We start from the raw sequence: 24,288 nt of genomic DNA on the forward strand, positions 1-24,288 counted from the left end.
AAGGGTATTAAATTGTACATGTGTTCAGCTTTAAAAAAATTTAAAAGTGACTCATGACCATTGCAGGCCTACTGCACTTAGTTCTCTGGTTTTACATGTGTATGGTGTTTGTTTATGAACTCATTATTAATTTCCTATTTTTTATAAAAATATTTTACCATTACGGAAAAGCAAGTTCACAAATGCAAGTCGTTCTCTGCACTCTGCGCAATGATTAGTATAGTAGTTTTCACATGTTTCTTTCATTATTCACAAAATCTGAAGTAAAAGTTACATGCACGCTGAAAGCATGTGTTGATTGTTAATTATTCTTGCTGTAACTGTTCAAACGAATAGGCATACAAGTGTTAATTATTGGAAATTTGTAATGGATAAATGTACACAGAAATGCATATGAGAAAATTTTAGCAGTATGAAATTTGTACACACACCATGCTTCATCCTTCTTAACCTAATTTTTCTGTTAATTTTTCCCATTGAATTCAGACACATAATGATCTGTGACAAAATTATTGAATAGTTTAAATATATATGCAATTTTTGCAATCGAATTTCATGTATTATGGATTAACTGCAAGCCCCGACAGTACAATATCAGACGGCAAGTAAGCAGTGTTAATACTCTGTTCATGCTGTATTTTAGATGTTGAATTCAGACACAATGATCTGGGACAAAATTATTGAATATTGTAAATCTCTGTGCAATTTTTCAATGGAATTACAAGCATTATGGATGAACTGCATGCAACGATGTCATGATAGTAAACAGTGTTAATACCCTATTCATTATATACATTAGACATGAATACACATATATGTGCCAATGAGTTGTTCTCTGAAAAAAAAGTAAAATACTGTAAAACCCCGCATTAATGCGATCCAATTTTTTGGACACCCAATTATCGCATTATAGTGGGGTTTCCACTGTATAACAGTAATTCCTGAATTATTGTAATGTAAAAGTCTCATTATTGGGATTCATGTTTTTTTCAACTAAGGGGTCATGGATTCCAGCTTTTAAAATTATAATGAGAATCCTGCTTGTTAGTGGCTTGTACTTGCCATAATTTTTTTTAGAGGGCATGTTCATATGGCAGGTAATGTGGTTTAAATATTGTGTTACACAGTGTAAAGGTCAAGGACACAAGGGCCCAAATAAAGACAGGTAGTTTTGTACACCATTCTAATTCAACAAAATTCTCAGATGGTGTTTTTTTTGTGCTTGTAGGGATAAAGTTCAAGGTCAATGTAACTGAGACCCTTGTGTTAATTATGGAGATACCGGTAATGCTGCTTTACTCTGATCTTGAAGCTTGTTGGTTTTTCATCTTGCAGTGTATTCTTTTCCAGTATGATACCATCAGCTTCTTGAGTCGAGGCTTGTTATTTTTAATCCTGTTTGTATATGAAAGAGGTTCATATGTCTGATGAAAGTTTAGACCATCATTCAAATCATGACATTTGAATTTTCACACAACCGATCTTTTACATGTGAATAACTTTGTTAGGCACATATTTCAGCTTTAAGTAAACAACAATAGATGGTCAGTCGTTTGTCCTGATTAGTGGTGTTATGACAGGAGCAATATTACTCAATAATATGTGTTATGTGTTATTAGTCTTTGTGCAATATGGTACTGTTTTGCATTCAGCATACCAAATATTTTCTATCTCATTACTTTATATTTTTTTTACATGGAATGGTTTGGTGTGTCTCAGGTTTTTGCACTGTTGGTGTGTCTCAGGTTTTTGCACTGTTGGTGTGTCTCAGGTTTGCATTGCATTTTTCTAGGTTCGATCTCTGCTGAAGGAGTATCCGATCTTGCTGATGCCCAGTCATCGGAGTTACCTGGACTTCCTGCTTATGTCCTATGTATTTTATGAGTTTGACCTTCCACTTCCCGTCATTGCTGCTGCAATGGGTAAGTCAAATACATTAAAATATTTGTTATCACAGAAATGTTTTTCACTATTCTTTATCTTTAACCCATAAAAAACTAGTATCTCAAATTGTCCATCTTTGACCACAAGTTGTTATCACTACTCCTAAATTACACTGAGGATTGCCATGAAATATTACACACATATTCTTCACAAGGTCTACTTGGTCTGAAATAAAAATGGGGTTTAAGAGTGTTGGCTTATGGCACAACTGATCCAGTGGTAGGAATTGAACCCACAACATTTTAGTCATGAGTCTTGTATAGGGAGTTACTGCATGTCCTGCTCAGTTATCATGAAACACATGGTACTCCTCCTAAATGGATGGTCATATCAACAAGTGCTTTCACAAAAAGATTTCTTATGATGTTTGAATGGTCCTAATGAAAATGGTACCAATCTGACCACCTTATATCTGTCATTACAGTGATTTTGGAAATATAGTTATTGTTTCTTCTGAATGGATGGTCATATCAATATTGGATATTCACTAAAGGGCTTCTTACAATGTCTAGTTGGTCAAAAATGAAAATGTTGGTGATTCATGTGTTTTCCATGGCGATTCACGTGATTTCCAATATGGCTAACATCATTAAACATGCTGTCAAATATGGTGGCCATGGCAGTCGTCTTGATAACTTGATAATGTTGTTACTGCTACACCTTCTGAACAAAAAGGTTATATTGATGTGGGGTTTTCACCAAATTTCTTATGATGTCTAGCTAGTCCTAAATGAAAATGGTGCCAATCTGATGTTCAGTATGGCCCCAATGGCAGTCATCTTGAGAATGTTGTTATTGCTAATCCACCAAAATGAATGGCCATATCAACATAAGGGTTTTCTCTAGAAGACTTTTTATGATGCCTGCTTGGTCTAAATGAAAATCGTGCTGATCTGATGACCAGCATTGCCCCCATGGCAGCCATCTTGAAAGGAAAGTCATATTGGAATGGAGTATTTACCAGAAGACTTTTTATATCTTGATGGTCCTGAATAAAAATGGTACAGCCTGAACTTCTAGTATGACTGCCACAATTGTCGTCTTGAGGATCTTGGTATAGCTACTCAACCTGAATGTATCCAATCATATCAGCATTGATTTTCACTAAAAGACTTTTTACGACGTCATGATGGTTTTGAATGAAAAATGGTGCCTATCAGTTATCTTGACAATTTTACTATTCCTACTCCTTTGGATTGGAAAGTCCTGTTGGCATTGGGTTTTCACTAGAAAATCACTGGAATATCTTGTCATTGCTAGACCTCCAAATGGAAAATTATTTTGACTTGAGGTGTTCAACAGAAGGCTATATCATTTTCTTGATCCTGTATGAAAATAGTGTTGATCTAACCTCAGATATGGCTATCATAATGAATGTATTGAAAATCTCTTCACCAATTCATCTGAATTGATGGTCACATGGGGTTTTCTCCAAAAGTCTCGTAATGGTGTTTGATTTGCCCAGAATGAATATGGTGATAATCTTTCAGCTAGTATAGCTTCCACAGTGGCTGATTTGAAAATCTTATTACACAAGAATAGCAGAGGTGATTTCAAGACTCTGCTGCTAAAAAAAGGTATGATTTTGATTTCCTGAAAGTTTGTGCTGGACAGTAGAGAATCAGTCCCTGCAGGGTACTTTTGTTGTATATAGGTGGCACTCTGCAGTTTTGTATTTGCCTAGGGTTTGAATTTTAAAGGAAAAGAATTTTCCTGATTTTCCTCACTGGTTATACTGGCTATTTAAAAAAGATCTCATATTGTTCAAAGAACCTTTAATTACCTTTATTTTGATGTATGATTGATGGTTGTATAATGGGTTATAGAGTATACAGCTGGGCCTTACTCCAGATTGGTACTTTTAAAAAAAAACAACTGATTGCTCCACTTGAGTCATTTTCCTTTCCTGGACTTCAAAGGTAAATTGTGAAAGAAAGAACTTTTTTTTACATTTGATATATTTGGTAATTCATCCAGTGCACTTTCAGAAGCTGGAATTATCTAGGTGGGCAAAATTCATTTTCCCTATTTTTAATAGTGTACTAATTCAGGCTGATTTTTTTTCTTGACAAGAGAGCAGTCATTTTAGTTAGCAGTTTGCTTAGATTATGTGCAGTTTCCACAAGTACAATCCAGAGAAATGTCAGACACATTACATCAAAGCAGCATAGAGGTATGCCAACATTCTCTCCACTGTGCATGTTTTAAATGCAACTTCACCTTACATAGGTCACTCTCTCAAAAGTACATAATAACTGGTGAGCAATTAGAAAAACTTTTTTTGCTTTGTAATATTTTTCAAATAAATCTGTATTCATCTTTTAGGCTGCAGTGACTAAATTTGCCAACAAACCAAAAACAGCTTGTGAGTAAAGTCTCACTTCATGATTTCATCATTGTGATAATTTTTACACTTTCACTCTCATCATCATTAATATAATTTAGTAGAAAACAATAGTTTATTTGAGTTATTTCACATGTTGCATGTGTTGGGTGTGGTCTGCTGCTTTAGTTTATCTGCAGACATGTGCAGAAATAATTTTTGATCAGCATGTAATTTTACATTCTATTAAGATGTGCTTTTTTATTTTAAAAAGAGGATGTTATTTCATGTATAGATATAAAGTTAACCCCCAGATACCAATAACAGAAATAATTCTTCGCATATCTTTTGGAAATAACTTTCAAAACCACAACTTTAATTGGGAACAAATAAATGATATTCTAATCAAATGTGCCATGGTTACTAAATTGGGAATGTGTCAGTATAAATTTCTATTGCATATTATAGCAACTGATATAAATTCTTGTATAAATGTTAGTCATTGGCTCTTTAGTGAGTAACTTTTGCAAAATGAATGAAATATGCATAATTTATTTTGGGATACATGTTCACTATTTTTACAGAAAACTAATGATTATCTTGTTGAAAAATGGCTGGAATTCAACATGAATATATAGTCTTTTTTGGATTCAGTGGGAGTTAATAAACTGTACATTGATATCAGCTGAGCAATACATCTGTGCATGTAAATTTGCAATAGATCCCATCTATACAGCCCTTTATTCAATTTTAGCTGATTACTTGATTTCGAAAAAAGTGATGGGTTTAAAACATAACACACTGCAAAATGGTAGAAAAGTAGTGGAGGCCTCCTTCAGGTATCCTAGTCTGACACATATATAAATAAATTTGTATTGTTCGTTTCAGATGCATGATCATTCTACGTTGTATATGCATTTTGTATGACCACTTCTCTCTCATGTTTGAAACATACCATCCTGCAGTTTTCATTTTGTAACTGTTTTTCTTCAAACTGAAATTCAGTTTTATGTTTACTTTTGTATCTTTATTTCTTTTGCAGTAAATAAACCAACAAAATTAGGAAAGAGGTGACCTTTTCGAGAAGTTAGGAGTAGTGATGCTGGACAAAATTTGTCACTGGCATTTTCTATTGGATTACAAATACAAAAGATCTTGTTAAAACATATTTAAAAAAAACATTTGGAGTAGATATAAAAACTAACAACATAAATGCCATTACTTTTGCTATTATTTTATAGCATGCCCATGTCAACACAAGGACTGAGAGAATAATACAAGATATACAGTGTCATTGCTGTTGGGAATGTTTGTTCAAAAGTGTCAGATAAAATAACTTTTTGAAATCATTGTCAGATACATTGTGCTTTTGCTTTTCCTCCATTATTATAATTATTACCATTATCATCATCTGCAGCACCAAAAGTGCCATTGTTGTTACCTCACTTTACTATCTCTATATTCAGATTTCATGGGAATGAGGTTCTTTGGCTGGTTGTTGCGAAACTCTGGTGCTTTCTACATACGACGTAGTTTTGGAGATGATATGCTATATTGGGCAGTGTTCACAGAGTACGTCCAGACCCAGATTTGCAATGGAGATTCCCCAGTTGAATTCTTTGTTGAAGGAACAAGGAGCAGAACTTCCAAGTCTTATGTTCCCAAGTTTGGTAAAAATACTGATACTGTTCTGAATAATTTCTACACATTTAAAATATTCATTTGTCTGCACACCCTGAAAAATACTGTACATACTCATTTATAAGTCAGTTTCAACTGTAAACAAGATAGATCCTGATCTACTGTCACATAATGTGGAGGCAAATCAGGGTCCATGTTGTGTGTTCTGCTGGTAAATTCTAGTATACACCTATCTGGTACACAGTCTCAATTGCAACTGGTCCTACACGTTTTGATGGATTGCCATGAAACTTGGTAATTATTATAGGTATCACCTATAGATGCCAATATCAACAAATCCTTTTGATATTACGTTTTTTGTTAGAGTTATTGCCTTTATATCCCAGAACTTAAAGCAGTATATGACATAAACTCATTAGCTTAACTAGTTATCTTTGAATTGCCATCAGACTTGGTAAATTTTATGCTTATCATCAAAAGGTGCACATATTAACAAATCACTTTGCTCCAGCAATGTTTGTTAGAGTTATGGCCCATGTCATATTGTAACTTAATGCAGTACATGATAAAGTCAAATTTGAACATGTGGTCTCAGATTTTTTTTTGTGCTCACAAGGCTATAAGACCAAATTAGCTTTTGGCATTTCCCTGTCTCCATCATGTGTCCATCAACAATTGCTATTTTAAACTTTTCAAAAACCACTTGTCTAATAAATACCAATAAACAAGTTATTTACCTTGCAAAATGATACATGTTTTGTGATTAATTTGAGCAAATTGTATCAAGCTGACAAAAATTAAAATAGAGATAATACACTAAGTAGATCAAATAATAAAATAATCTTGGAAAACAGTCAGGTGCATCCATTCTAGGGTGTGAATTTTTGATGTATTTTGTTGTTTAATGTTATTACATGTATATTATTTCATATCTCTTTTATTTTTGGTTTGTACATATTTTGTGGTCATCGTATTAAGATGCCCATACTAACATATCATTGGGCTCCAGTGATTTTCATAAGAGGTATTGCCCATTTTGACTTGAAGCAAAATGGGGTTTTTAGCGGATTACTTTGAAATTTAGTATGTTTTATGCTCATCGTCAGATGATATGCATGTTGTTCAATGACATTTGCTATTTTCAGAATAGTTAATCATGGATTTAAACTTCTGATTGATCTCCATTATGGGTAGGGGTGCAAGTCCAGAGTATATTTTACTTACAATTACTCTAGTTGCATTGAGTCAGCTTTGAAAATGACATTTTCTGCCTGTGATATCTGTATGTTTACCAGTACTTTCAGAAATTTGATTTTCAAACAGGTGTAATAAGCATCATGTTGATGACATTGTGACTGTGATTAAAATAAGACAAAAAAAAACATGTTTGACAGGGCATATACTGTATGTACTCACTTATAATTGGATTCCAGAAGCAAACATCATAGACCCTGTTATGTTGCTGTATGATGTGCCAGCAGATCTGGGTTTATGTAGTTTGTTCTAATGATTATTTCTAACAAACTGTATAGACCCTGATCTGCTGGTGCATTATGCTTTGCCAGACATGGGTCTGTGCAATCTGCAGGTGGATTCTTATAAGCAAATATATACAGTAAAAAAAGCATGTACCTGTGCTGTATCAGTCTTGCTTTCGTAGTCCATATTGAACAGAAAAGATAATCTGTGGTTTTATTGTAACATTTTTTTAAAGCATTGGAGACATATCAGTTGCGCTATCCATAAGTCCATCCATCTTGTTATCTTCTACTTTTTTATTTTAATATTTATGAAACTTAGTGCTTTGTTCCTTTGTGATGTAAAGTGGTGTGATTTATATTTTGTTTCCAGCTCCAATGCTCCTACCCTACCCCACTGTCCAGGGAAGAGGTCATAAGCATAGCTGCCAACCCTTATGATTTTGGCGTGAATTTCATGACTTTTTCAGCGATTCACGCCATATGCAAAAAAATCATGAATTGCCCAATTCTCAATTATTTTAAATCTTTAATAAAATAACCGATTTCCTGTTAAGCGCTAGTTGTGATATATGCAGTTGCTAAAATGGTCCAGTACTGCTAGTCACAATATTTGTGTAACTATAGTTGTTTGATACAGTTGGCCCAGTAGCAAGCATTTTAATTTATTTTAATCTATATGTATAAGAGTTGTTTTACAAATGCTTTTGAGAGAAACTGAGGCCTGACCGGAATTTCGCTCTGCATATGTGCCGCAGACACTGATTTGAATTACCATTCGGCATCCAGGATAAAGGAACGTATTGCACAAAAAGTTTAGTTTGGAATATACCAAATCTTGGCTGTGCGTTCAGCCATCAAACACCGATATACATCATACTTTTTGCATGCAGTGTGCCACAAATTTTAGCATTGGGCATGGTGGCAGAGAAGCTGTGAGGAAGCACATTGGTAGCAAAAAGCACAGAAGTTGGGAAAATTAAGAACTCACAAAAGATTTCAGCTCTGGAAAAGTTTAAGCCATCAACGAAAGACCTGCAAGCTACCAATGCTGAAGCATTGTTTGTGAGTTTTCTTGTTGAACACTCTATCAGCTGGAGACCATGCTAAATATTTTTTCCAACAAATATTCCGCGACTCAAAGATCGCTTCACGAATTCTTGTTGAAATTCACTAATTCTTATCCCTGTTTTCACTAATTGTGAGCCTGGAGGGTTGGCAGTTATGCATAAGGTCTTAAGGTAAAAAAGTTACTGCCAATATATATTTTTTAAATAAATTTTATTGATGGAACTTACACTTATAGATGCAGTTTTTCAGATGTGAAAGAAATTAATTGAACATTCATTCCTGGGTCTGCCCTTAACCTGAAGATCATAACTTGGAAATGAACGAGATTCCAAACTTGTAACCATATGTACAAGTTGAAGTATGGAGAGTCAAATAAAGTTCTGCAACAGACATTAGACATACCTACCTCCACCTATGACTTAGCCCAGGGTCAAAACTTGGAAACTGGTGAGATCCCCACCTTCTAACCATTTAGGTACTTACTGGACATGAAAAAATGAATTTAGATATGCAGCTTATATGACCCCTGGGTCTATTCTTACCCCTTGGGGATTTATCATGTAACCCATTTCTTTGAAACTATGAAGATCATCACTGTTATAACCTTATGCTGGGTGTGAAACAAGGAAATACACATGCAACTAACATTAGCCCCTAGGTCAGTCCTAACTCTTAAAAACTTGGGCAAGAGGCTCAGTTTGTAGGTAGTGGTCAAAATACGTAAGCATGGGAATATATGTTTTACAAACGCAGACTTTAAGGTTTTCTTTGTTATTTTAGGCATGCTATCAGCTGCCCTGGAACCATACTTTAAGGCTCACGTTCCTGATATTATGATTGTCCCAGTCAGTATCTCTTATGATAAAATCCTGGAGGAGAAATTGTATGCGTATGAACTATTGGGAGTACCCAAGCCCAAGGAATCCGCCTCTGTAAGTACCAGAATAATACAAAATAAATAGCAAGCTTGTATTATTGTTTGGCTTAATTTTCATTACTCATCAGCAACTTTTTGTTCTCACATGTTTAAATGTATATTGTCTCGTCAAGAAGAAGCAAAGAAAGTTGGCTGATAAACGGAATCTAGGATAAGATTGGCTGATAAACAGACTAATGGATAGTCTAAAGACCATACAAATGATGAAGATATGTGATTAAATATGACCATGTTCCAATATATGGGAAGTAGAAAAAGATGGCTGTGAATCTTTTTATTTTGTTTTTTTTTTTGAAATTTAAAAATCTGATTAAAATGTATCAAATTTTAAAAATTTGACTATTACTTAAATCTGACTTTGCATAAGCAATTATAAATTTTTCCATGTGAACTGGACTTGCCATTTATAGCATTAAAACAATCAGGTCAAATCTGAAATGGAAGCTCACATGTTGAGTGTACATCTTTATTCCAGGCTACAGGGCTAGACAAATCTGAAAATGATCTTTTTACCAGGAATCAAAATGTTTACAAAATTGCACAACACTTTATATTTTCTTACAGTATTTTCCATAAACATCTGGGCAAGCAAAAGATAATTTTACTTGCCCAGCATTATTTTAACTGGGCAACTGGACAAGATATAACTTGCCTTGGTCAGCTGGGCAAGAGATTTATCCATGTCTGGGCCTATAAAGTTATTACTGTAGCCCACAAATTTTATGAACCTTTCTGGGCTGTTGGACAAGATGTAACCGTCCAGTATTTTAAAGTTATTGGCACTCAAATAGTTTGAATTTTCACTGGTCCTTTGGACAAGAGATCTATCCTTGGGCTATAGATGTATTTACTGTAAAATCAATTTTGCTCAGGACACCTGTGTAAGAGATTTTTTCCATTCGTCAGCTATAGGGTTATTACTTGAAAACGTGTAGCAACCATATCATCTTGGCAAACTGTATGCTGACGAAAGCTATGATGAAAAATACAGGTATGCTAGAAATGTCTTCATCTGTATGATTGTTTGTAATGAGAATAGCTTTTAATATGTCCGATTTCATGAGTGCTTTGTAATACTTGAGATGTAATGCCAATGAGTGAACAGATGGATTTGTTTATATCACTTTAAAGAAAATAAAAATATGTTTGTGTATGCATTTATTTTAACATCCTGAATTATTGGCAGCAGTTTTATGCAGTTTGACAATATGTTTTGTTGAAAGAAAAGAACAAAACTCAGTGTTGTCTGTGCCAAGGTAGGATAAAACTGAAACCCAAAATATTTTTGTTCATTGTTAATTTTCAGAAAGATAATTTTTTTGAAATTAGCTACATTATAATGAAGCTTGAATATTGTGATGTACAGTAATTGACAGAATCTGTTTAACTCTAGTACATACTACAGTGGTCTCTTTTTCTAATTTGAAGTTGCTGTTTTTTCATCATTTTGCTTTCAGGGTCTGTTTAAAGCCAGGAATATACTAAAGGAAGACTTTGGTAACGTTCATATATATCTTGGTGAGCCAGTATCTATTCGACAGTATTCAGTGACTGGTAATTTAGACAGAAGTGTACACAGTCTAGCTCCCAGGTAAGATATTCCAGTCAAAATTGATAATATCAACAAAAAAATTGTAAATCACTGTTAGTTGCATCATATTTAAAACAATATATACAATGCTTACTTATTTTTAACCTAAAATTCTGCTGTCATGCATCATGCTATTTTCCATGCAGAAATATTTTAAAAAATTCATTTTCTATATTAAATGTGCCATATTTGTATGCACTTAAAATTTTATGATTTACAGTAAATAATTCTCTTTTTCTCTACTGGTCTATGGCCAGTATATGTTATGGGATAGCCCATTGTTCATTGCCTGACTGTCTACAAGAACTTGTTCATTATTGCTACTTCTCTAAAACTACCTGGAGCATTGCCATGAAATTTGACACATTCATTCCCAGGTCTGTTTAGTCCTAGATGAAAATGGTGCAGCTAGGTCTCCAGTATGGCTTCCAAAGTGGCCATTTTGAAAATCTTGCTATTGCTGCTCCTCCTGAATGGATGGTCGTGTCAGTCATTGGATTTTCACTAAAAGAACTTCTTATGCAGTCTAGTTGTGCTAAACAAACATAGTGCTGATATAAAGTCCAGCATGGACACCATGGCACTCATCTTGAAAATCTTATTATTGCTACTCCTGCTGAACATAAATTCATATTGACATGGGGTTTCACAAGAAGACTTTTTTATGAAGTCTTGTTGGTCCCCAATGACAATGTTGCTACTTGGACATCATGTTGCTACTCCTTCTTAATCAAAAGTTGTGTCATCAAGGAGTTTTTACCAGAAAACTTCCTATAGTGTCTAGTTAGTCCTGAAGGAAAATAATGCTGATCTGGCATCCAACATGACCACCATGGTAGCCATCTTGAAAATATTGCTATTGCTACTTCTCCAGAATTGACGGTCATATTGACATAGGTTTTTCAGCATTAGACTTTTTATGATATCTAGCTAGTCCTATCCAATATGGGTGACAAATTGAACATATTATTGATGGTGTTGCCATTAATTCACCTGAATGGATGGTCATATAGGCATGGATTTTCACAAAAAGTCCTTAGAAGATGTCTCTAGTACGTCCTAGATGAAAATGGTACCACTTACACTATCCTGTATTACGGCCACAGTAGTTTTATAGTTGAAATATAAGGACACAGAAAATTATTTCTGACCTGGACAAAGTCATCTGTGAGTTAAACTTCTTCCACTTGGTCCTTGGAGAAGTAACTTCTCCATAAACTTTTGAACTAGCTTGAGCCCACATTAACATAAAAAATACAGCATAAAGATAATTTATTTTTCAGTTCTGATAGTGCCTTTTGCTCTTTTCAAATGATGTCCTGTTTAATTTATATGAAGCAGTTATCTTTCTGATGTGACTTATTTTTTGGCAGATACATAGTAAGTCTCTCAGACCAGGAGCAACATCTGATTAGACATCTGAGTTACTACATGGTTATTAAACAACAGAAACACATGGTTATTTCCCCGTTTGCTATGATAGCGGCAGTGTTATTGCAAAACAAGGAAGGTATACATCTCCGAAACCTTGTTAAAGAAGTAGAATGGTTAAAAAGACAGTCATCAAATCTGGGAGCTTATATTGACTGGCCAGGTAATGTGACACTTGTTTGTTTAAATACAGTTTCATACTTAGAAAACATTGTGAGGAACTTGACAGTTTTATTTACATTTGGGAAAGTAATTGAGCTTCCCCCCATAATGTGACTTTTTTATTAATTCTTCAGCAATGTGCATTTGCTACCAGATGTCACAAGTTATCTATGCATTTTTGTCAATGATCAGGAGACACATTTTTCTAAATCATATGTACTTCAATATTTAGGTATTTCTGTGGGAAAATATTATATTTTTTATCTCTGTAACAGTTCTTTTCTAGTTCACTTCCAAAGCAGAAGAGAACTTGTATTTTAACCCCAATGTTGACACCAATAAAAGGCACATGCTTTTTGTACAGCCTCACTGCATCTCAATAGTTGTATAATCCTTGGTACTAAACAATAGTTTTGAAGTGGATTTCATAGTACCTACCCTTGGGAAGTGGGCAAAGGGAGATAACTTTGTACATGTACTGTGAAATTTTGTGTGTAGATTTTGTTGTTTTGTGAAAAATCACATTCATTGGTACCTAAATGTATGGAGTCCGGGAAGTGTCCTTTTATTTCTCCTTCAAATACGTTCCCCGATCACATTAACGTTAGGGATATAAGCCTGCTACCTCTCGAATCCAGCCCTACTAAAAGATGAAAATTCGTCTTTTCTGTCTATCTCATATAGACCAAAGGGCAATAACTCTTGCCCCTTACCGCCCCTTGCCACCGCCAGGTGTCACTAGTTTTTAAGCTTCGCTTGTACTGATAACATGTACATTATACCTCCAAACAATCCAAGCCATCTTGGCATTAAAATTGGACCATCTGAAGTTAAATTTGGATTTATTGCGTTGGACAATCATTCTTCTACAGGTTGTATACATTATTTTAACAATATTTTCAAAATTGAGTGACTTTATCACCCTTACGGATTTCGTCTACTGAAGACCATGTTACATATGCAATCGCTGAACTCGTGTTGTGAATTAAGAGTTAACGCGACGCTGACTAATTTCACTTACTCCGTTAGTAATGGTTGTGGTATTAGTGAATTAATAACATGCTGAATTGCTAATTTGTGCTTTGTTTTCTTTTCTTGTGTCGTTTCAGTAGAAATGTCAACCAAATGCATGAAATGCAAAAAGTTCAAAGCAAAAGAAGACAACCATGACTCTTGTATTGTATGTACCAAGTGTACATCATCTATACCATGCAGCGTGTGTAATACTTGGACAGAGCAAATGTAGGCTGATGTAGTCCAGAAGGCAGGGGGGACGTTGGGGTCCCCCCTCCACCTGAAGTTCATCATTTGCAACCATCAGCCACAGTAATATCAGTGGCAATGGAGGAAAATAATGTTGACAGGGTACAACAGTCCACCTTTGAACAGATGCGTCGTTTGGTCCAGGAAACGACGACGCAGCTATTGACATCAGGCCAGATATTACCCTTATTTCCCTCACTCGCTTCCACAGCTTTTTCTGACTCTTTGGGGGAATGTTCCCCCAATTTTAGGCTACCCAGTGGGCGTAAGTCCCCCCGCATGTCCGAGCATGGCCTTTGGGCCTGTAAGTCAGGACGCATGGGGTTTTTACTGGATCCATCGGATCCATTTCATTATACAACCTCTACGTCACTGGCCGTCCAGCTGTCCCAGTATGGGGACCCTATTGCTAAAATGGTCTGACCAAATATGATTTATGGGGATCTTAGTGATAAATCCGTCCGTCAAGGTGTACCGCCGGCAACATACCAATACTATGGCAGAGATTTTAGTGAGAAATCTGTCTGTCCAGCCAGGCCATTGGAGCAGCCGGTACCAGTGATAGCAGGACCGTCGCCAACATTCAGGCCGACCACAAGCCAGACAAACCAGCCGGCAGGGCCGGCCGTCCATATGTTCACGGCTTATCCACAAGGGAGAGTTAGTGACAGTGTCAAGGATGACGGAATCGCGTCATCTATGCCACCTGGTATGCTGTATCCAGAGATGCAAGCTATTCCAGAACACGACTCGGCACACAGTGAGGGTGACGAAACTCCTGCAAATCAGCTGTACACAGATCCAACCATGGAACAGACTGAGTTTGGCTTCAAGGCGGCAGTGGAAGAAATTTATAGGGTGTTGGCAACTTCAGAATGCCCTCCACCTCCTACCGCCACTCAAGACTACAAAGTTAAGGTGTCTGTAGATCTTGACGGGGAGGAAAAGACGCCGTCCTTCCAGCTCCTTCCCCAGTCAGCAAAAAATTAAGGAGATCAATGATCGTTTATCAGGACAAATAGGTGATCAGGGGTATGCTAAGGCGTTCTTTTCAGAAAGCCAAGTACCAGCGACGTTCTCGTGTCGCTGGTACAAAACTCATTCAGACGCCTTCAGTATGGATCTTCCAGCCCTGGACAAAAATATGGCAGCAGTTCACATGTCGGCTCCACTGTTTTACAAAGTGGACAAAAATGTGTTCCATGCCACGTCAAAGCTAGTCCGGAATGTAGTCGCTACGTATTCAATGTTAGACTTGGCTTCATTAGCCATTTTCCGACTCGCAGAAAAATCCGACAATGACCACACTTGGGAAGCGACAGCCTGGATTGCTAGAGTTATTAACAGGGCAGCTCACCATTCCATGGCTAATGCGTTGACTGCTTCTGCCAACTTAGACCTGATACGACGTGACGCATGTCTGCGGTCCACGTCGCTCAAGCCCCATCATACTCTGGCTTTACGGACGACTCCATTTGGGTCGCCTTTACTCTTTGGATGAAAAATTGAAGAAGTTCGGAAGCAGGCAGCTCAGGAACTGCCCCTCCAACTCACTGCCCAACCCTCGCAGGCGTTTAGAAAAAATCAGCCCCTGCCACAGCGGAGGGATGATTGGCAGACCAGGGACAAGGGATCCTTACAATCAAATGTGCAGTATACATGTCAACCCAATGCCAGGAGACAACAGTCTAATCAAGCTAGGAGGCAACCATACAGAGGCGGTAAGAAACAAAGTTTCTCCGTCTTCAAGCCTCCTAACTCTAAAAGTTGACATACCCTCCCCACCACCCACGGACAGCCTACCTGTGGGCGGCCGCCTCCTGCAATTTCAGGACCACTGGACCACCTTTTTTCCTCAGAATGATTGGGTGATCCAGGTCATTTCGGAGGGGCTTCTGATTTCATTTGTCCAACCCCCTCCCCTGTCCTCCTCTCCCCTCTTCACGGACGTACCGTCCGATCAGGAGAAGGATACCTTTCTACAACAGGAGATACGGTCGTTCATAGAAAAACAGGCGGTGGAGATTGTGAAAAAAAAAAATAATAAAAACTGCAATCGCCGGGGTTTTATTCCAGGCTGTTTCTTATCCAGAAGGCAAAATGGCAAGTTGAGGCCGATCATCGACCTGAGTCGCCTCAACCAATACATTTTACCACCGAAATTCAAGATGGAAACGGCGAGATCAATCCGTCTTTCCATCCGGCGGGACAAGTATGGCGTCAGTCTAGATATGACCGACGCATATTTTCACGTCCCTATCCACCCTGCGTCACGGAAATTTCTCCGATTCGCTTACCGTGACGCGGTTTATCAGTTCCAGGTCCTACCCTTTGGCCTCAACATCAGCCCTTGGGTTTTTACCAAGGTTATGGATTGTGTCATCACCCTGTTCTGCTCGACAGGGACGGCAGTGTACTTGGACGACATCCTCCAGAAACATATGGTAAGTTCTATTCTGCTCAAAGGCAGAAATAATCTTTTAGCACTTTTAGATCATCTAGGCTTTGTCGTGAACTGGAAAAAGTCCGATCTCCGCCCATCCCAGCGTTTTGTCCATCTGGGTATGGAGTTTCTCACCGATCTGAATCTGGTACGGCTTCCTCGCGCTTGCGTAATCCGGATTGTCGAACTCGTTGAGTCCATTTACAACAGGACGTGGATTTCAGCGAGAGAATTCTTGCAACTCCTCGGATTATTCAATGCGGCGGCGGACTTGATCCTGCTTGGCCGTCTTTTTATGCGTCCCTTACAAATGACGTTACTGGCACAATGGCACCCCTTTTCAAGACCCCTCAATCAAACAATAATGATCACGCCGAGATACGATCATTCCTGCATCAGTGGCACAACCCCGGTTGGCTGTCCACGGGGATTCCTCTAGAGACGCCCCAAGCAGAGATAATGGTATGTACCAACGCCAGTACCTACGGTTGGGGTGCCCACCTGTTGCCGGACTTCGCTACAGTCAGCGGCACGTGGGAGCCGGGGAGAGGCCTCTCCACGTCAGCCTTTTAGAAATGAGGGCTGTCATCAATGCCTTTCATTTCTGGAAGGATCAACTCTCAGGAAAAACTGTCCTCATTATGTCAGACAATTCTGTGGTGGTGACTTACCTCCTCAAACAAGGGGGTACCAAATCACCAGACCTGTGCATTCTGATCTGGCAGTTTCTACGTTGGTGCAACAACCTCCACATCAACATACAAATCAGACACTTTCCCGGCAGACTCAATGTCTTGGCCGACACTCTAACCAGGAAAGGTTAAGTCATTCACACGGAATGGTCACTCCATCAATCAGTCTTTCTTCGGATTTGCACACTTTGGGGGCGTCTGATGATCGATCTTTTTGCGACAAGGTGGAATCGCAAGTTGCCCACCTTCGTTTCTCCGGTTCCAGACCCAGAGGTTTGGGCCGTGGACGCTCTGTCAGTCAGCTGGGAGGGGTTGTGGGCATTCGCCTACCATCCCACGGTTTTGGTACCAAAAATAATCCAGAGGTTAAGGGGTCAGAACTGTCAGATGATTCTGATTGCCCCTCTCAAATGGAACAAGTCCTGGGTCACCGATCTACTCGATCGAGCGATAGATCTACCCAGGAAGATTCCAACCAGCCCAAATCTTCTCAAACAACCGTGGTCACGGGTGTTCCACCCCTGCCCGGACCGTCTTCTTCTTCACGCTTGGCTCTTGTCCGGACAGCCTTGCGAGACAAACAATTTAAACCTTCGATTGTGGAGAGAATCTCAAGAGCAAGAAGGCCCTCCACTCTGAAGGCTTACGAGGGAAAGTGGCATTTTTTCAGGGACTGGTACCATATCAATAACATTGTCCCTTTGAGTGTCTCAATCCCTCAACTGGCCGGCTTTTTTTTCTCTGGCTTTTCGAGGAGAAACAGTTGGCCCCAATTACTATCAAAGGCTACCACTCCATGATATCAGACACATTCCGCCATCATGGTAGATGTGATATCGGGCATAACAAAGATCTATCAGATCTTTTAGCCAATTTTGATTTCAATCGACCAAAATCTCTTACCCTGTTTCCAAAATGGAATCTGTCCTGGGTTTTAACATGGCTCAATTCAGACAAATTTGAACCTTTAGCCCACACTTCGTTAAAACTACTATCATGCAAAACATGTTTCTTGATAGCCTTAGCTTCAGCATGCAGGGTGAGCGAGTTACATGCCCTTTCCAGTGACCTGAACTTTCTTCAGTCCAGATCAGATGGTTCAGTGGTCCTCCTACGCAACCAGGCTTTATAGCCAAAAATAGGTTACCATCCATTGGCAATCAAAGAATCATCATTCGCTCGCTCTCTTCCATAGATAAGTCAAGAGCAACAGCCATGCAAGATCCTGTTCGTGCACTCAAGCACTATTTAAAACGCAAGAGTCATGTAGGGACACGCGTAAGCGCCTCTTTCTTCCGGTCAAAGCTGGTAAATGGGATATCACCCCTCAAGCCCATGCTTCATGGCTGAAGTGGGTTATACGCTGAGCATACTCTGAGGTCTCACAAGATCAGAGTCGCCTCATGAAGATTACAGCTCATGAGATTAGAGCAATCGCAGCGAGCCTTGCATTCGAACGCAATGTTTCAATCCGAGATATAGTAGAAGCTGTTGGCTGGCACGCAGAGTCAACCTTCTCCAGTTTTTATCTCAGAGATTTGGCTTCGCAAAGGCAAGCCTTGAATCTGGTAGGTCCGGTGTCGGCAGCCCAGATGACCACCAGACCCATTTAAAACAATCAGCACAGCCTATCAGCTTCACTGGATTCGCCAGTGAAATTTCGTAGGTAAGAAGATTTCAATAACTATCTTCTTAACCGTATATAGGGGTCACATATCACGGGACCCTAGGCTGTGTTGCTGATGAAATTAGGAGAATGGGTTATCGTTCAAATGGGGAATGCAGCCATCATTCCCTAGAAGGTACCTGGGGTGGAGGTAGGATGCTCAGCATTCCCTCCTCCTATTACCTATTCTCCTAACGTTAATGTGATCGGGGAACATATTTGAAGAAGAAAGCAAATTTTTAGTAAATTATGTTTCTCCGAGAATACTTACCCAATCACATTACTTAAAAACCCTCCCATCCACCCCGCTATGCGAGCATCCTCGTATAATATATATCGCTCAGCTTAAAAAACTAGTGACACCTGGTGGTGGCAAGGGGAGGTAAGGGGCAAGAGTTATTGCCCTTTGGTCTATATGAGATAGACCGAAAAGACGAATGTTCATCTTTTAGTAGGGCTGGATTTGAGAGGTAGCAGGCTTATATCCCTAACGTTAATATGATCGGGTAAGTATTCTCGGAGAAACATAATTTACTAAAAATTTACTTTCCACATCAGGGTCATTGTTGATTGGGTCTTCAAATTCATGGTCTGTAGTCATCACAAAATCTAAAACTGGTACCCCACAATAATTAATGAATTTACAGTACATTCTCGTACAGCTTGTACTTTCTTGGTTTGGATTTTGCATTTGTTCAGAATATTTTCACTTATTACTGAGTTTGACTGAGGTTAAGATTTTGCATTTGGCTGTGATTATTTTAACAGTTTACTGATTTGAGTTACGTTTTTGCATTTGGTGCTGGTTATTTCGCATTTTATTGACTTATATTAAGGTTTTACATGTAGTTCTGGTTATTTGTATATGTACAGAGACTATATCCATTCTAAGGCTAAAGCACAATACTCTGTTTATTTAATCACAGTGGTAACCTTAAAAGTATGGAGCCTTCTGAAACTAAATTAGTCTTTGTGTGTGTGTTGTGTGTGTGATTAGGATTTTTAATTTAGCTTTAAAAAAAATTCAGTCATATTATTGTTGATTTGGTCCATCCCATATTCTGAGTGAGTTACCCAGTGGGCTTGTCGACAAAAAACTCTACTTAGCAACCACCTTTTCCAAATTAGTTAACTTAATTTTTGTCTATTATTCAACAGCCTGTCTGAAGAGAAAAGCATTTTTCATTTGCCACAGGAGATTGCTTAACAAATTTTATTGTACCCCTTCTCCCCCCCCCCCAATGTATTAATTGCACTGCTAAGCTAAAACTGAAGGTTCTGCAAACAATGCCTTTCATAAACTCATAAATTAATCATCAACGAATTTGACTTTTTTTTTTTTTTAATTCAACAGTCAGTGAAACTCCAGAGACAGTGTTACGGGCTAGTGTAAGTCACCATGGTAACATTGTGCAGATCACAGCAGACGATATGGTGGAGTTGATTGTGGAGGACCCAGCTATCACCAGTGAACAGGACAAACTGATGACATCAGGTGCCCAACAATTGATGCTATGTATATACAAGAACCAACTCATGCATATATTTGTCCATGTTGCCATGATAGCAACTTCCATCAACTCCTGTGCTCAGGACACTCTTCATATTGGTGAGTATTCAGGGAGTTGTCTATATTGCCTTAGCCAGTATCTGGGAAATTGTCTATATTGCTTTAGCCAGTTCCCAGGGAATTTGTCTGTGTTGACTTAGCCAGTATCCAGGAAATTGTCTATGTTGCCTTAGCCAGTATCTAGATAATTGTCTGTGTTGCCTTAGCCAGTATCCAGGGAATTGTCAATGTTGCCTTAGCCAGTGTCCAGGGAAATGTCTCTGTTGACTTAGCCAGTATCCAGGGAATTGTCTATGTTGACTTAGCCAGTATCCCGGGAATTGTCTGTGTTGACTTAGCCGGTATACAGGGAATTGTCTATGTTGCCTGAGCTGGTATCCAGGGAAATGTCTATGTTGCCTTAGCCAGTATCCAGGAAATTGTCTATGTTGACTTAGCCAGTATCCAGGGAATTGTTGATGTTGCCATAGCCAGTATCCATGGAATTGTCAATGTTGCCTTAGCCAGTATCCAGGGAATTGTCAATGTTGCCTTTGCCAGTATCCAGGAAATTGTCTATGTTGAATTAGCCAGTATCCAGGAAATTGTCTGTGTTGACTTAGCCAGGATCCAGGGAATTGTTGATGTTGCCATAGCCAGTATCCATGGAATTGTCAATGTTGCCTTAGCCAGTATCCAGGGAATTGTCAGTGTTGCCTTAGCCAGTATGCAGTGAATGTATCCAGGGAATTGTCTATGTTGATTTAGCCAGTATCCAGTGAATAGTTAATGTTAACTTATCCAGTATCCAAGAAATTGTGTATGTTGACTTAGCCAGTATCCAGGGAATTGTCTATGTTGACTTAGCCAATATTTAGGGAATTGTTGATGCTGCCTTAGCCAGTTATTGTTGTTGTTGTAGAGTTTAATGCCATTTTTCAGCACAAGATAGGCTATACATGGCAGCCAGTATAAATGGTGGAGGAAGAACCCATGAAAACCCCAGAAAGAACCACCGACCCACGAGAAGCTACTGGCAAACTTTCTCACAAACCCACATTGAACGAATCCAAGACTCGAACCCACGCAGACAGAGATGAGATGACAGTGATCCGTAACGGTGAGCGCTTTAGACCACTTGGCCACTCGGGGCCTTAGCCAGTATCCAGGGAATTGTCAGTGTTGCCTTAGCCAGTATCCAGGTGTCTATGTTGCCTTAGCCATTATCCAGGAAATAGTCTATGTTAACTTAGCTAGTATCCAGGGAATTGTTGATGTTGCCTTAGCCAGTATCCAGGGAATTGTCTATGTTGAATTAACCAGTGTCCAGGGAATTGTCTGTGTTGCCTTAGCCAGTATCCAAGGAATTGGCTATGTTGCCATAGCCAGTATCCAGGAAATTGTGTTGCCTTAGTCAGTATCCAGGGATTTGTCTGTTGCCTTAGCCAGTATCCAGGAAATTGTCTATGTTGACTTAGCCAGTATCCATGATATTGTTTATGTTGCCTTAGCCAGTATCCATGGAATTGTTGATGTTGCCTTATCCACTATCCAGGGAATTGTCTATGTTGAATTAACCAGTATCCAGGAAATTGTCTGTGTTGCCTTAGACAGTATCCAGGGATTTGTCTGTTGAGTCAGCCAGTATCCAGGAAATTGTTTATGTTGACTTAGCCAGTATCCAGGAAATTGTCTATGTTGCCTTATCCACTATCCATGGAATTGTCTATGTTGCCTTAGCCAATAGCATCATCATGCATCTTGTCATCTCTACCATTTCTTGAATTTTATCTTTCTCCTGTGAGTGAAACCATTTTTGATTGTACTCGGTAAGGTCAAAATGGTACAGGATTTAGGGCAGAAGGCAACATGTTATTGAACCAATGGGTTTTTCACTAACATTTTTAATGAATTAGGTATTGCTTCAAACTACAGACAGTAATAACTGAGTGTATCTGGTCAAATACGTTTTTTCTGCTGCAGTCACAATATGTGAAACATGTGATATCATATGGGCAAAAAACATATGACGTCCTGAGATCTCATAACTGGTGAGTAGACAAAAGTTCTTTACTCTTAAAATTTGAATTCTTTAAACGGAAAAAGTCACTGTTACTGATGACTGTTTCCTATGTTTTATTTCAGATGAGCTTAAGAAGCATTACAAGTTTTTGGAAAGGTTACTGAACATAGATTTTATCTTTTTACCAGGAAATACAGATAAGGTACAGTACCTAAGTTCTTACAACTACTATGTTTTCAGACTTTTTTCTTTTTGGATACAATAATATTTTTTTCTTTTAAATATACTATTGGATGATGCTGTGCAGTACATTTTTGTTCAGAACTTATGTTTTCTGACAATACCTGGTATCTCATTTACAAGTCTCAGTGTATTGACCAGTAATTAAGCTAATTATGTTCACTTAAGTCAGTCAGCAAGGAATTTTAATGTGATTTTGAACTAACTAATAACTAATGGAACAATAATTTTAAATTCCTTGTGTTAGTTGTCATGAAACCTTTGATCTGTTGTCATTTTGTTATGACTGCCATTTTGTACTAGCTGCCCCCAGATTGACTGTCTAAGTCCAAGATGGGAAAAAATATGTTTATGATATCAATATATACACAATGATGTAGAAGGGCTTATTTAAATGCATTTTTTTATGTTGATTTTTTCCTCTTCCAAAAGTAAGATATGCTGAGTTTTTAGGCCAAGAATTTAAAAAAATAAAATGTTCAAGTACAAGACCTGGAATAACACTTTAATTTCTTAGGTCTTATGTGATCTTACTCGAAAATCAAGAAGTAGAAATTATAGTTATACTGACTTGCATGAAAACTTTAAAAGTTTGCAGTGAGATTTTACAGAGCAAAAATACTAGTAAAGCATGTAAATTTTACAGAAGTTATCTCCCATAGCTTCTCAGTTATTTTACATCAGAATTTCTAGTAAATTCCTAGTCATTATCTGATTGGTTTGTAAATTCAAGGACCAAATTTGAGACATCAAGTCAACTAAGTAAACGTTTGCTTTTTCCTGTGTATGTATGTACAGTGAATCCCCACTTTAACATGCATTTTTATAACACATATAAAATGGATATGGATTGGCTGCTGAAATTTTACAATAATTTAACAAAATCGTGGAAGTACTACAAAGTTTTGGTGTCAAAATAATTTAATATAATAATTTTGCAAAATGTGATGTTTACTTGTAGATAAAATGTTTTCTTTGTGAATGTTCACTTAAGTTGTGTCTGCAGTCACTGCACTCTAATCCTAGTTATTTTTGAAGACATCAGCTCTTTCATAAACTGAAATTGTTGATCTATTTATTATCAAACTGTCAACAAGAAAACCAATGAGTCATCTTTGGGTTTGTCTGCGATGTATCCTGTGTAAAATCGTTACTTAATCCAGGCAAAACAATAGTCAACAGATGTTTGCTGAGTCAGCCAGCATACACCGTCAAGAACCAAACATTAAGGTGGTCAAGAATGGTTTCTCACCCACATTTATAAATCAATACCTAATTAAGTAATTGCTCATCAACAACATCAGTCCCACAGCATAAGATTGTTGAAATTATCAGGCATAAAAACCAACTTCATGCACATGTAGCTTAGCCATGTTATGAGACAAGCATCACACAATTCATCAACCAGTAAATCTTATTGTCCATTCCTGAACAAAAAAGACTCCATTTGTTCAATAACAATTATTCATCCAGTATCAAAAAGAATTATATACATTATTCAGATTTGTGTGGAATCTTACAGAGAATATTCTAGTGGTTTGAAATTTATACAGAAACCAATTAATAATCTTGACACATTAAAATTCATAGATACAGAACCATGGATGAAATCAATGTGTTTCACTGTTGTTCTTTAATAAGGATTGATTTAATTGTAACTGTGCCACTGTAGCACTGGCTTTGTACCCACACCTGTACCTCATTTGTAGAGCATGCAACAATCTCTTTAGTAAATTGACTTGCCATGCTATCCATTGTGTGATAAATTACATAGCATGATGTAGCTCTATTGACACCAACCAATGTGTTATAGTGGGGTTTCATTGTGTGTGTG

The 24,288-nt window shown here is 37.9% G+C and overlaps 1 protein-coding gene across 1 annotated transcript in view; it reads left to right on the plus strand.

Annotated features, from left to right (window-relative positions):
• Positions 1–24,288, plus strand: part of LOC149805343 (dihydroxyacetone phosphate acyltransferase-like) — a 59,492-nt gene that overhangs the window by 19,782 nt on the left and 15,422 nt on the right. The window contains exons 4-10 of the mRNA XM_089949376.1: positions 1,793–1,922; positions 5,734–5,937; positions 9,238–9,389; positions 10,852–10,985; positions 12,359–12,579; positions 19,997–20,251; positions 22,337–22,416. Of these exons, the coding sequence (XP_089805502.1) occupies positions 1,793–1,922; positions 5,734–5,937; positions 9,238–9,389; positions 10,852–10,985; positions 12,359–12,579; positions 19,997–20,251; positions 22,337–22,416 (1,176 nt within the window). The remainder of the gene's footprint in view (positions 1–1,792; positions 1,923–5,733; positions 5,938–9,237; positions 9,390–10,851; positions 10,986–12,358; positions 12,580–19,996; positions 20,252–22,336; positions 22,417–24,288) is intronic.

Source organism: Sinohyriopsis cumingii, chromosome 2 (assembly GCF_028554795.1).
Source record: "Sinohyriopsis cumingii isolate HCF-2022 chromosome 2, ASM2855479v2, whole genome shotgun sequence".
NCBI classification, from domain to species: Eukaryota; Metazoa; Mollusca; class Bivalvia; order Unionida; family Unionidae; genus Sinohyriopsis; species Sinohyriopsis cumingii.